The 13,850-nt window shown below is 32.6% G+C and overlaps 1 protein-coding gene across 1 annotated transcript in view; it reads left to right on the top strand.

The window, feature by feature from the left end:
• The window catches only part of LOC124393668, a 100,235-nt gene that overhangs the window by 72,484 nt on the left and 13,901 nt on the right, over window positions 1–13,850 (top strand). Inside the window, exons 60-77 of the mRNA XM_046861629.1 lie at window positions 1,310–1,483; window positions 1,678–1,710; window positions 2,534–2,655; window positions 3,018–3,290; window positions 3,367–3,468; window positions 3,590–3,704; window positions 3,873–3,899; window positions 10,037–10,171; window positions 10,256–10,429; window positions 10,553–10,585; window positions 10,713–10,847; window positions 11,252–11,425; window positions 11,622–11,654; window positions 12,484–12,605; window positions 12,970–13,242; window positions 13,319–13,420; window positions 13,543–13,657; window positions 13,846–13,850. The exon at window positions 13,846–13,850 is cut by the window's right edge and continues 22 nt beyond it. Of these exons, the coding sequence (XP_046717585.1) occupies window positions 1,310–1,483; window positions 1,678–1,710; window positions 2,534–2,655; window positions 3,018–3,290; window positions 3,367–3,468; window positions 3,590–3,704; window positions 3,873–3,899; window positions 10,037–10,171; window positions 10,256–10,429; window positions 10,553–10,585; window positions 10,713–10,847; window positions 11,252–11,425; window positions 11,622–11,654; window positions 12,484–12,605; window positions 12,970–13,242; window positions 13,319–13,420; window positions 13,543–13,657; window positions 13,846–13,850 (2,147 nt within the window). The remainder of the gene's footprint in view (window positions 1–1,309; window positions 1,484–1,677; window positions 1,711–2,533; window positions 2,656–3,017; window positions 3,291–3,366; window positions 3,469–3,589; window positions 3,705–3,872; window positions 3,900–10,036; window positions 10,172–10,255; window positions 10,430–10,552; window positions 10,586–10,712; window positions 10,848–11,251; window positions 11,426–11,621; window positions 11,655–12,483; window positions 12,606–12,969; window positions 13,243–13,318; window positions 13,421–13,542; window positions 13,658–13,845) is intronic.

The following is a 13,850-nucleotide window of genomic DNA, read 5'->3' as shown; positions in this document are numbered from 1 at the left end:
TTCATACAAAACATAAACATGTCTGTTTTTTTACAGTCTGTTTCAATTAGACATTTTTTTTTTTCATCTTTTTTTATGATGTAAATGATTTACTTTACATAGGTAACGTGACATGTCCAGTAGAAATACGCACAGGTAAAACTGAAACAATATTTATTTTAAGATTTAAACATTTTGACCAGTCTTCCATATTATTTTTGTTGTTATTAACATTATACTTTTTCTATATAATGATGCAATTCTTTTCCCCTATTTTCTCAGTTGAGTATCTGGTTGAGGTTGAGATTGATGCAGCAGATATAGCAGTCCTGAATCTACTGAGGAGCAATTTAACAAACTTCATTATCTCCATAATAGATAATAACTTTGACATCATGGAAATGAACATCACTACAGGTAACTGACTTCTAAGATTTTGTTTACTTATGATTTGTTCCTCATGTGTCTGTATCAACGCATTCCCAAATAATGGATACTTCTTCCAGTCATTCATTGAGTTAATGGATATGTAAGAATTGAAACAGGAAACATAGGCATGACTATTTAATGAGAATAACATAGAGATTATATGATCCCACTTCAAATAGAGTCATACAGAGTATTACTGATATTTCTCTCTTGTGTTTTTAATGACCTTAAACTAGAATATTATCCCGAGACTTGAATGCATTCAGTGTAGCAGCAATCAGGGTTTTCTGTTTAAGTCACTGAGTGGTGCTGACAAAATAAAAGTTCTCTATGATTCTATGCAGAATTAGGCATGAAGTTGGAGAAAATATTTTGAGTATAAAATATTAACAGATCTAACAGTGTGTGCAAGCAGAAATTCAGATATTATGAAATGCTAATAAATTTTGTTTATTAACTTTGCACTGTAAAATATCTGCTCACAAACTCATAGAAAAGGCAATAAATAGATTTTCAACTCATTTAGAAATGGTAGGAAAGAAAAAGGCTAACTCTGCTGCTAACTTACTCTAGTGATTTATTATTTTGTAAAAACATCACTACATTAAGAATAACTTTTTTTTTTATCTCGCACGATTCACTCCTGCTTTTATCTAGACATCAAAGTCTATTTAATTTATTATGTCGCCACCCAGTGGTCAATAAATCAGACTTATTTCTAATATCTATAAATAGCTCCAAAAATAAAATTGCTAACTGGTTATGTATGATCTATGACTGCATCTTATACATGAAAATAGCCTACATTTAATTATTTCTCAGATTTAAATAAAATACATATTTTAATATCACAGCATTGTTGTAATAATATTTGATCTCAGCATGATTTTCTATTCCACAGTATGCAGTTTGAATGATACTAAATATCAGTGCAAGTGTGAGGATCAGTATTTCTGGCCATGTGAAAAGTGTACACAATATGGGTCTTGTGATAATGACACCAGTTCCTCATGTGGCTGCATCAGCGCTTTCCCAAATGATCGATACTTCTGCCAGCCATTAAATGAGTTGATGAGTAAGTATGAATTATCACAGGAAACATAAGCCTGACAAATTTTAGATAATATATTACTTTAGTAGTATCCAATTGCAACCATTTTGTATTAATAGATTTTAATACTTCACCAACATTTTGTAATTTCTCAGGAAAAAGTTAGAACGGGTTTAATACAATTTATTTGTAATTTTCAATTTCATTTTGTTTTATAGATTCTTCTACATGCATATCCACACCAACTCCAGGTAAAATACACTTGTATAATATCTTATTATAAGCACAGCAAGACACCAGTCAGTGTAGGCGTGAGCTCTGTTTTAAACTTGTTTTAGCTGCTGCTTGGTGTATCTACTTATCACCAACATACAGTTTAGCTTCAGATCAACAGCAGGCAGAAGATTTTGAGAGCAATAAATGATGGAAGAATCTCCTGACTCAAACTCGCCACAACACCAGTGACCTGTTACAGTGACAGTGTTTTTTGGAAGTAGCTGAAAAGAAGTTTTTGGCCTCATGAATATTTTAATAGGTTTAAATCAGTGTCTCAGTGACTCATTCATATGACTTTATTTAAAGATTTATGTGCTACGAGTAACATTCGAGTCTTTTCATATAAACTGAATTGATTATGCAAATAGTCTTGTGATAAAATGGATAATAAAATCATTAAAGCTGTAATAAATCAGTAGTTTGGATACTTAAATACATTTGAAGGCAACTTCATTTGTACATTTTCTCAAGTAAAAAGCACTTTTACTTTAACTGCAGAAATATTTTACCAAGTGCATCTCTACTTTAACTCAAGTACATGGTTTGTGTACTTTGTTCACCACTGAACAAACCACATGTTACACACTACATAGGATACCTGAATAGTAAAGACAATTAAGTGTTTATGCAGTCACACCATGCTCACATTAGCAAGCGACAAAGCATCATGTAAAAGTTCATTTTCTGTGTTTAAATGCGTGCCACATTTAAAAAATACTGTGGTCTAAAATTAAATTACTTATAATTTTGTAAAATTAAAATGTATTATTTATTATTATTTTTGTTGTTTTGTTTCAGCTTCACCTTTGTTTCAAGTGGGATCTGGAGCAACAAAACTACTTCTCAGTGATGGAATGTATGAAACGATTCAGCTGCAGCAAACATTCAATTACGGTGGAAACGCCTACTCTCAATTCAATGTAATTGCAAATACAGAAATTTGTCATCTCATCTTAAAGTTGTGTGTTTTTAAATATAATTTATTATTCACACGATTATTCACTTATTTTCATACCTTGTTTGTACTCAATTCATTCATTTTCACATTTAAACTTAACAAGCTGAAATGCACAACTATTCACATAGTTACATATGAATTTATGTGTTTTTGATTTTGTATTTGCGAAGCTTGTTTTGTCTCTATGTGTGTCTGTGAGTGTGTGTTTGTTTCTTTTTTTAGATGTATATCTTTTTGAATGTTAACGAACATCTGTCATGTTTCTCTGTGTTTTCTGCTGTCACAATGCTGGTAGATGAATAATGTGTATGTTTTCTCTCTCAGCTGAGTATGGACGGTTATGTGGCGTTTTTCATTCCAATTATAAATGATGAATTCCCCAATCAAAACCTTGGCAAAAACATCATTGCGCCACTGTGGACTGATCTGGACTCTGACATTGGAGGAAAATGGACGTACGAGCAGGCCACAAGCGGACCTCTTATATCTCAAGCTAACCAAGAAATTAACAGAACGTTCCCTAATGTTTCCTTTTCTGCTTCCTGGGTCTTTGTCTCCACCTGGGAAAATGTACCTGTTGAATATTCTTCTTCACAGGTAAAAGTCAAAACAACTCATTCAGTCTTTTAAGCGCAAAGAACACAATGGTACCTAAATTATCCTTCTCTGTCAGAATGCAACACTTCAAGTTGTCTTGGCCTCAGATGGTGGAAACCTGTCTTTCATCATGATGAACTATGGAACCATTCCTTCTATTCCATCCCCTTACTGGCTGGTGAGAGCTTTATTGTTCTTTTGACTCTTTGATAAGAGACAAAAATACCTGGAAATTCCCCTTTTCGTGAATTTATCATGGGGTGTAATATATAGTTTAAATTTTTATTGGATTTTTCTAGGCCGGCTATGGCAGGCAGAACAACATTTTTGTCAACATTTCAGTGAACAGTGCCCCTGAGCTGTCTTCCTCTAGTAATGTCAATATTCCTGGTCGCTGGGCGTTTCAAATTACAGGTTATTATAATCTTTTTCTTCGACAAGAACATAATATAATCTATATGGTAAATCATCTTTATCCCGCTTGTATTCATTTATTTATTTATTTGTTTGTTTGTTTTAGAAAATGTTTAATTTGTACAGTTCTTCTCTTAATTTTTCTCTTCCTTTCTCTCTCTTATACAGACACTTCAACAACAACAGAACAAACAGGTGAAGTTTCACTGACTGTGTATTTATATATTAGTGTGAACTTTCCATCAATCCATTATACTGTTCTTAAACATCTGAGATATTATATTTTTTTAAACATGTCTTAGTTGAATTCATAATAATGTGTAAAAGCTTGGAAGTTAATCATTCATTTCTTTTCTTCTATTTCTGTCCATGCTCTTCTTTGGCTTTTTCACAAAATGATATGAATTTCCATCAACACCACCAGGTAAAGATTCAATGACAGTGTGTGTGTGTGCAGCATATAAATGTGTAATATGTCTTTTGGAGATGGATCATAAATTATTCTTTTTAAAGCTGTTGCACGTAATATATTTAGAAATGTTACCCTTTCTGAAATTAAAATGTAATTAAACGCTACAACTAAATACTAGCAATGAGTAAGTTTTCTGGACTTCCTCCTCAAACCCAGTGGTGGACAGTAACAATGTAAATGTAATTCATTACTGTACTTAATTAGCTTTTTCATGTATCTGTACTTTACTGAATTATTTCCATTTGGGGAGACTTTTACTTTAACTTCACTACATTTCAAAGTCAAAAATCTTACTTTTTACTTAACTGTATTTTTTTTAATCAGTCGTCCTTTTTTATTTATGGATAAAAATGTAAAACAAACAAACAGCAAGCCAACATTTAGGGTAGAGCTAACTAACTGAGTGTTCTGTTTTGAACTTGTTGATAGTATCTACTTCACACCAATATACAGTTTAGCATCAGTTCAACATCAAGTAGGACATTATGATATGAATAAATGATAGAAGAAACTCCTAAATCGAACTATAATCATTCTATTAAAAAATTAGGTGCACTAAGAGTAGCATTAGAATGTTTTCACATAAACTCAGTTGATTAAGCAAAGAATCTTGTCAAAAAAAAAAAGATAATAGAAACATTATAGCCACAATAAATCACAGTAGTTTAAATATTAAAGTACATATGAAGGCAAATACATTTGAGCTTTTACTCAGGTGAAGATGTAAAAGGACACTTTTACTGAAGTAATATTTTGTTTAGTGCACTTATAGTGCAATAAAAGTAATAAAGAACACTGGTCAGAACTGCATCTTATGGCAGATACTGGGAGCGGTTTAGCTGTCCAGCAGTATCACACACAGCTAAACCTTCTCCCAGTATCTACCATAAGATGTGCAGTTCTGACCAGTGTTCTTTATTACTTTTATTGTTGTTGTTGTTATTAAACTTTTTGTATATAATTACACACTATTTTCCTCTTTCTTTCAGCTAATTATCTGATGGAAGTTGAGATTGATGCATTAGATATAGTTGTCCTGAATCAAATGAGGATCGAATTGAAAAGCTTTAATATTCCCATAACAATAAGTAATATCGAGTTTGTGGAAATTAACATCACTACAGGTAACTGACTTTTCAGTTTCTATTGAGTCTCACAGTTACATTGTGTTAGAAATTATATGATCAGCATGATTTTCTATTCCACAGTGTGCAGTTTGAATGATACTGAATATCAGTGCAAGTGTGAGGATCAGTATTTCTGGCCATGTGAAAAGTGCACACAATATGGGTCTTGTAATAACGTCACCAGTTCCTCATGTGGCTGCATCAACGCTTTCCCAAATGATGGATACTTCTGCCAACCAGACACTGAGCTCTTGAGTACGTTTGAAACTTCATACAAAACATAAACATGTCTGACTAAAGCTTGTTTTTTTACAGTCTGTTTTAATTAGAATTTATTTTCTTAATTGTTTTTATGATGTAAATGATTTACTTTACATAGGTAACGCGACATGTCCAGTTGAAATACCCACAGGTAAAACTGCAACAATATGAATTATAAAATGTAAACATTTTGACCAGTCTTCCATATTATTGTTGTTGTTGTTGTTAATATTATTCTTTTTCTATATAATGATACAAATTTTTTCCCCTATTTTCTCAGTTGAGTATCTGGTTGAGGTTGAGATTGATGCAGCAGATATAGCAGTCCTGAATCTACTGAGGAGCAATTTAACAAACTTCATTAACTCCATAATAGATAATAACTTTGACATCATGGAAATTAACATCACTACAGGTAACTGACTTCTCAGATTTCCTTTGCTAATGATTTGTTCCTCATGTGTCTGTATAAACGCATTCCCAAATAATGGATACTTCTACCAGTCATTCATTGAGTTGATGAATATGTAAGAATTGGAACAGGAAACATAGGCATGACTATTTAATGAGAATAACATAGAGATTATATGATCCCATTTTCAATAGAGTCATACAGAGTATTACTGATATTTCTCTCTTGTGTTTTTAATGACCTTAAACTAAAATATTATCCTGAGACTTGAATGCATTCAGTGTAACAGAATTCAGTCACTGGATAGTGCTGACAAAATAAAAAGTTAGTCATGAGAAAACATTTTTGAATGTAAAATAATAACAGATTTAACAGTGTGTGTTTCTCAGATTCATTTAAAATATATATTTTAAAATCACAGCATTGTTTTAATAATATTTGATCTCAGCATGATTTTCTATTGCACAGTATGCAGTTTGAATGATACTCAATATCAGTGCAAGTGTGAGGATCAGTATTTCTGGCCATGTGAAAAGTGTACACAATATGGGTCTTGTAATAATGACACCAGTTCCTCATGTGGCTGCATCAACGCTTTCCCAAATGATGGATACTTCTGCCAGCCAATCACTGAGTTGATGAGTAAGTATGAATTACCACAGGAAACATAAGCCTGACAAATTTTAGATAATATATTACTTTAGTAGTATCCAATTGCAACCATTTTGTATTAATAGATTTTAATACTTCACCAACATTTTTGTAATTTCTCAGGAAAAATGTTAGAATGGGTTTAATTCAATTTATTTTTAATTTTCAATTTCATTTTGTTTTATAGATTCTTCTACATGCATATCCACCCCAACTCCAGGTAAAAATACACTTGTATAATATCTTATTATAAGCACACAGGAAGACACCAGTCAGTGTAGAGCGTGAGCTCTGTTTTAAACTTGTTTTAGCTGCTGCTTGGTGTATCTACTTATCACCAACATACAGTTAAGCTTCAGTTCAACAGCAGGCAGAAGATTTTGAGAGCAATAAATGATGGAAGAATCTCCGGACTCAAACTCGTTGTTTTGTTTTTTTTGGAAGTAGCTGAAAAGAAGGTTTTGGCCTCATGATCATTTTAATAGGTTTCAATCAGTGTCTCAGTGACTCATTCATATGACTTTATTTAAAGATTTATGTGCTACGAGTAACATTCGAGTCTTTTCATATAAACTCAATTGATTATACAAATAGTCTTGTGATAAAATGGATAATAAAAACATTAAAGCCGTAATAAATCAGTAGTTTGGATACTTAAATACATTTGAAGGCAACTTCATTTGTACATTTTCTCAAGTAAAAGCACTTTTCTGTGTGTGAATGCGTGCCACATTTAAAAAATACTGTGGTCTAAAATTAAATTACTTATAATTGTGTAAAATTAAAATGTATTCTTCATTATTATTTTTGTTGTTTTGTTTCAGCTTCACCTTTGTTTCAAGTGGGATCTGGAGCAACAAAACTATTTCTCAGTGATGGAATGTATGAAACGATTCAGCTGCAGCAAACATTCAATTACGGTGGAAACGCCTACTCTCAATTCAATGTAATTGCAAATACAGAAATTTGTCATCTCATCTTAAAGTTGTGTGTTTTTAAATATAATTCATTATTCACACGATTATTCACTTATTTTCATACCTTGTTTGTACTCAATTCATTCATTTTCAAATATAAACTTAACAAGCTGAAATGCACGTTTTCACATAGTTACATATACATTTGTGTTTTTGATTTTGTATTTGCGAAGCTTGTTTTGTCTGTATGTGTGTCTGTGAGTGTGTGTTTGTTTCTATTTTTAGATGTATATCTTTTTGAATGGTTACGAACATCTGTCATGTTTCTCTGTGTTTTCTGCTGTCACAATGCTGGTAGATGAATAATGTGTATGTTTTCTCTCTCAGCTGAGTATGGATGGTTATGTGGCATTTTTCATTCCAATTATAAATGATGAATTCCCCAATCAAAACCTTGGCAAAAACATCATTGCGCCACTGTGGACTGATCTGGACTCTGACATTGGAGGAAAATGGACGACGAGCAGGCCACAAGCGGACCTCTTATATCTCAAGCTAACCAAGAAATTAACAGAACATTCCCCAATGTTTCCTTTTCTGCTTCCTGGGTCTTTGTCTCCACCTGGGAAAATGTACCTGTTGAATATTCTTCTTCACAGGTAAAAGTCAAAACAACTGATTCAATCTTTTAAGCTCAAAGAACACAATGGTACCTAAATTATCCTTCTCTGTCAGGGTGCAACACTTCAAGTTGTCTTGGCCTCAGATGGTGGAAACCTGTCTTTTATCCTGATGAACTATGGAACCATTCCTTCTATTCCATCCCCTTACTGGCTGGTGAGAGCTTTATTGTTCTTTTGACTCTTTGATAAGAGACAAAAATACCTGGAAATTCCCCTTTTCGTGAATTTATCATGAGGTGTAATATATATTTTACATTTTATTTGATATTTCTAGGCCGGCTATGGCAGGCAGAACAACATTTTTGTCAACATTTCAGTGAACAGTGCCCCTGAGCTGTCTTCCTCTAGTAATGTCAATATTCCTGGTCGCTGGGCGTTTCAAATTACAGGTTATTATAATATTTTTCTTCGACAAGAACATAAAGTAATCTTTATGGTAAATCATCTTTATCCCGCTGTGTAAATAAATTCTTCCTCTGTATTCATTTATTTATTTATATGTTTGTTTGTTTTAGAAAATGTTTAATTTGTACAGTTCTTCTCTTAATTGTTCTCTTCCTTTCTCTCTTATACAGACACTTCAACAACAACAGAACCAACAGGTGAAGTTTCACTGACTGTGTATTTATATATCAGTGTGAACTTTCCATCAATCCATTATACTGTTCTTAAACATCTGAGATATTATATTTTTTTAACATTCCTTAGTTGACTTCATAATAATGTGTAAAAGCTTGGAGGTGAATCATTAATTTCTATTCTTCTATTTCTGTCCATGCTCTTCTTTGGCTTTTCACAAAATGATATGAATTTCCATCAACACCACCAGGTAAAGATTCAATGAAAGTGTGTGTGTGCAGCATATAAATGTGTAATATGTCTTTTGAAGATGGATCATAAATTATTCTTTTTAAAGCTGTTGCACGTAATATTTAGAAATGTTGCCCTTTCTGAAATTAAAATGTAATTAAATGCTACACCTGAACTCTAATAATGGGTAGGTTTTCTGGACTTCCTCCACAAACCCAGTGGTGGACACTAAGAAAGTAAATGTAATTTATTACTGTACTTAAGTAGCTTTTTATGTATCTGTACTTTACTGAATTATTTCCATTTGGTGAAACTCTTTACTTTAAGTTCACTACATTTCAAAGTCCAAAATCTTACTTTTTACTTAACTGTACTTTTTTTAATCAGTCGTCCTTTTTATTTATGGATAAAAACATAAAACAAACACACAGCAAGCCAACAATTAGGGTAGCGCTAACTAACTATGTGTTCTGTTTTGAACTTGTTGATAGTATCTACTTCACACCAATATACAGTTTAGCATGAGTTCAACATCAAGTAGGACATTTAGATATGAATAAATAATAGAAGAAACTCCTAAACCAAACTATTATCATTCTATTAAAAAATTAGGTGAACTAAGAGTAGTATTAGAATCTTTTCACATAAACTCAGTTGATTAAGCAAAGAATCTTGTCAAAAAAATAAAAAGATAATAGAAACATTATAGCCACAATAAATCACAGTAGTTTTAATATTAAAGTACATATGAAGGCAAATACATTCGTGCTTTTACTCAGGTGAAGATTTAAAAGGACACTTTTACTGAAGTAATATTTTGTTTACTGCACTAAAAGTGCAAGGTTTAGCTGTCCAGTAGTACCATGCACAGCTAAACTTTTACCAGTATTTTCCATAAGATGTGCAGTTCTAACCAGTGTTCTTTATTACTTTTATTGTTTTGTTGTTGTTATTACATTTTTTGTATATAATTATACACTATTTTCCTCTTTCTTTCAGCTAATTATCTGATGGAAGTTGAGATTGATGCATTAGATATAATAGTCCTGAATGAATTGAGGATCGAATTGAAAAGCTTTAATTTCCCCATAACAATAAGTAATGTCGAGTTTGTGGAAATTAACATCACTACAGGTAACTGACTTTTCAGTTTCTATTGAGTCTCACAGTCACATTGTGTTAGAAATGATATGATCAGCATGATTTTCTATACCACAGTGTGCAGTTTGAATGATACTGAATATCAGTGCAAGTGTGAGGATCAGTATTTCTGGCCATGTGAAAAGTGCACACAATATGGGTCTTGTAATAACGTCACCAGTTCCTCATGTGGCTGCATCAACGCTTTCCCAAATGATGGACAATTCTGCCAACCAGACACTGAGCTCTTGAGTACGTTTGAAACTTCATACAAAACATAAACATGTCTTTCTAAAGCTTGTTTTTTACAGTCTGTTTTAATTAGAATTTATTTTCCTAATTGTTTTTATGATGTAAATTATTTACTTTACATAGGTAACGCGACATGTCCAGTTGAAATACGCACAGGTAAAACTGCAACAATATCCATTATAAGATGTAAACATTTTGACCAGTCTTCCATATTATTGTTGTTGTTGTTAATATCATACTTTTTTCTATGTAATGATACAAATTTTTTCCCCTATTTTCTCAGTTGAGTATCTGGTTGAGGTTGAGATTGATGCAGCAGATATAGCAGTTCTGAATCTACTGAGGAGCAATTTAACAAACTTCATTAACTCCATAATAGATAATAACTTTCACATCATGGAAATTAACATCACTACAGGTAACTGACTTCTCAGATTTCCTTTGCTAATGAATTGTTCCTCATGTGTCTGTATCAACGCATTCCCAAATAATGCATACTTCTACCAGTCATTCATTGAGTTGATGAATATGTAAGAATTGGAACAGGAAACATAGGCATGACTATTTAATGAGAATAACATAGAGTCATACAGAGTATTACTGATATTTCTCTCTTGTGTTTTTAATGACCTTAAACTAAAATATTATCCTGAGACTTGAATGCATTCAGTGTAACAGCATTCAGGGTTTCTTTGTTTAAGTCACTGGATAGTGCTGACAAAATAAAAAGTTAGTCATGAGAAAACACTTTTTAATGTAAAATAATAATTTACAGCATTGTTTTAATAATATTTGATCTCAGCATGATTTTCTATTGCACAGTATGCAGTTTGAATGATACTAAATATCAGTGCAAGTGTGAGGATCAGTATTTCTGGCCATGTGAAAAGTGTACACAATATGGGTCTTGTGATAATGACACCAGTTCCTCATGTGGCTGCATCAACGCTTTCCCAAATGATGGATACTTCTGCCAGCCAATCACTGAGTTGATGAGTAAGTATGAATTACCACAGGAAACATAAGCCTGACTTATTTTAGATAATATATTACTTTAGTAGTATCCAATTGCAACCATTTTGTATTAATAGATTTTAATACTTCACCAACATTTTTGTAATTTCTCAGGAAAAAAGTTAGAACGTGTTTAATACAATTTATTTTTAATTTTCAATTTCATTTTGTTTTATAGATTCTTCTACATGCATATCCACACCAACTCCAGGTAAAAATACACTTGTATAATATCTTATTATAAGCACACAGCAAGACACCAGTCAGTGTAGAGCGTGAGCTCTGTTTTAAACTTGTTTTAGCTGCTGCTTGGTGTATCTACTTATCACCAACATACAGTTCAGCTTCAGATCAACAGCAGGCAGAAGATTTTGAGAGCAATAAATTATGGAAGAATCTCCTGACTCAAACTCGCCACAACACCAGTGACCTGTGACAGTGACAGTGTTTTTTTTGGAAGTAGCTGAAAAGAAGGTTTTGGCCTCATGATTATTTTAATAGGTTTCAATCAGTGTCTCAGTGACTCATTCATATGACTTTATTTAAAGATTTGTGTGCTTCGAGTTACATTACAGTCTTTTCATATAAACTGAATTGATTATACAAATAGTCTCGTGATAAAATGGATAATAAAATCATTAAAGCCGTTATAAATCAGTAGTTTGGATACTTAAATACATTTGAAGGCAACTTCATTTGTACTTTCACTCAAGTAAAAAGCACTTTTACTTTAACTGCAGAAATATTTTACCAAGTGCATCTCTACTTTAACTCAAGTACATGGTTTGTGTACTTCGTCCACCACTGAACAAACCACATGTTACACACTACATAGGATACCTGAATAGTAAAGATAATTAAGTGTTTATCCAGTCACACCAAGCTCACATTAGCAAGCGACAAAGCATCATGTAAAAGTTCATTTTCTGTGTGTGAATGCGTGCCACATTTAAAAAATACTGTGGTCTAAAATTAAATTACTTATAATTTTGTAAAATTAAAATGTATTATTTATTATTATTTTTGTTGTTTTGTTTTAGCTTCACCTTTGTTTCAAGTGGGATCTGGAGCAACAAAACTACTTCTCAGTGATGGAATGTATGAAACGATTCAGCTGCAGCAAACATTCAATTACGGTGGAAACGCCTACTCTCAATTCAATGTAATTGCAAATACAGAAATTTGTCTTCTCATTTTAAAGTTGTGTGTTTTTAAATATAATTTATTATTCACACGATTATTCACTTATTTTCATACCCTGTTTGTACTCAATTCATTCATTTTCAAATTTAAACTTAACAGGCTGAAATGCACAAGTTTTCACATAGTTACATATAAATTTGTGTTTTTGATTTTGTATTTGCGAAGCTTGTTTTGTCTGTATGTGTGTCTGTGAGTGTGTGTTTGTTTGTTTCTATTTTTAGATGTATATCTTTTTGAATGGTTACAAACACCTGTCATGTTTCTCTGTGTTTTCTGCTGTCACAATGCTGGTAGATGAATAATGTGTATGTTTTCTCTCTCAGCTGAGTATGGACGGTTATGTGGCGTTTTTCATTCCAATTATAAATGATGAATTCCCCAATCAAAACCTTGGCAAAAACATCATTGCGCCACTGTGGACTGATCTGGACTCTGACATTGGAGGACAATGGACGTACGAGCAGGCCACAAGCGGACCTCTTATATCTCAAGCTAACCAAGAAATTAACAGAACGTTCCCTAATGTTTCCTTTTCTGCTTCCTGGGTCTTTGTCTCCACCTGGGAAAATGTACCTGTTGAATATTCTCCTTCACAGGTAAAAGTCGAAACAACCGATTCAGTCTTTTAAGCGCAAAGAACACAATGGTACCTAAATTATCCTTCTCTGTCAGAATGCAACACTTCAAGTTGTCTTGGCCTCAGATGGTGGAAACCTGTCTTTCATCCTGATGAACTATGGAACCATTCCTTCTATTCCATCCCCTTACTGGCTGGTGAGAGCTTTATTGTTCTTTTGACTCTTTGATAAGAGACAAAAATACCTGGAAATTCCCCTTTTTCGTGAATTTATCATGAGGTGTAATATATATTTTACATTTTTATTGGATTTTTCTAGGCCGGCTATGGCAGGCAGAACAACATTTTTGTCAACATTTCAGTGAACAGTGCCCCTGAGCTGTCTTCCTCTAGTAATGTCAATATTCCTGGTCGCTGGGCGTTTCAAATTACAGGTTATTATAATCTTTTTCTTCGACAAGAACATAATATAATCTATATGGTAAAACATCTTTATCCCGCTGTGTAAATAAATTCTTCCCTTGTATTCATTTATTTATTTATTTGTTTGTTTGTTTTAGAAAATGTTTAATTTGTACAGTTCTTCTCTTAATTTTTCTCTTCCTTTCTCTCTCTTATACAGACACT

The sequence above is a fragment of the Silurus meridionalis genome, chromosome 11 (assembly GCF_014805685.1).
Source record: "Silurus meridionalis isolate SWU-2019-XX chromosome 11, ASM1480568v1, whole genome shotgun sequence".
In the NCBI taxonomy this organism is placed as follows: domain Eukaryota; kingdom Metazoa; phylum Chordata; class Actinopteri; order Siluriformes; family Siluridae; genus Silurus; species Silurus meridionalis.
The sequence above is the reverse complement of the archived record's forward strand: the minus strand, read 5'-3'. Positions and strand labels throughout refer to the sequence as shown.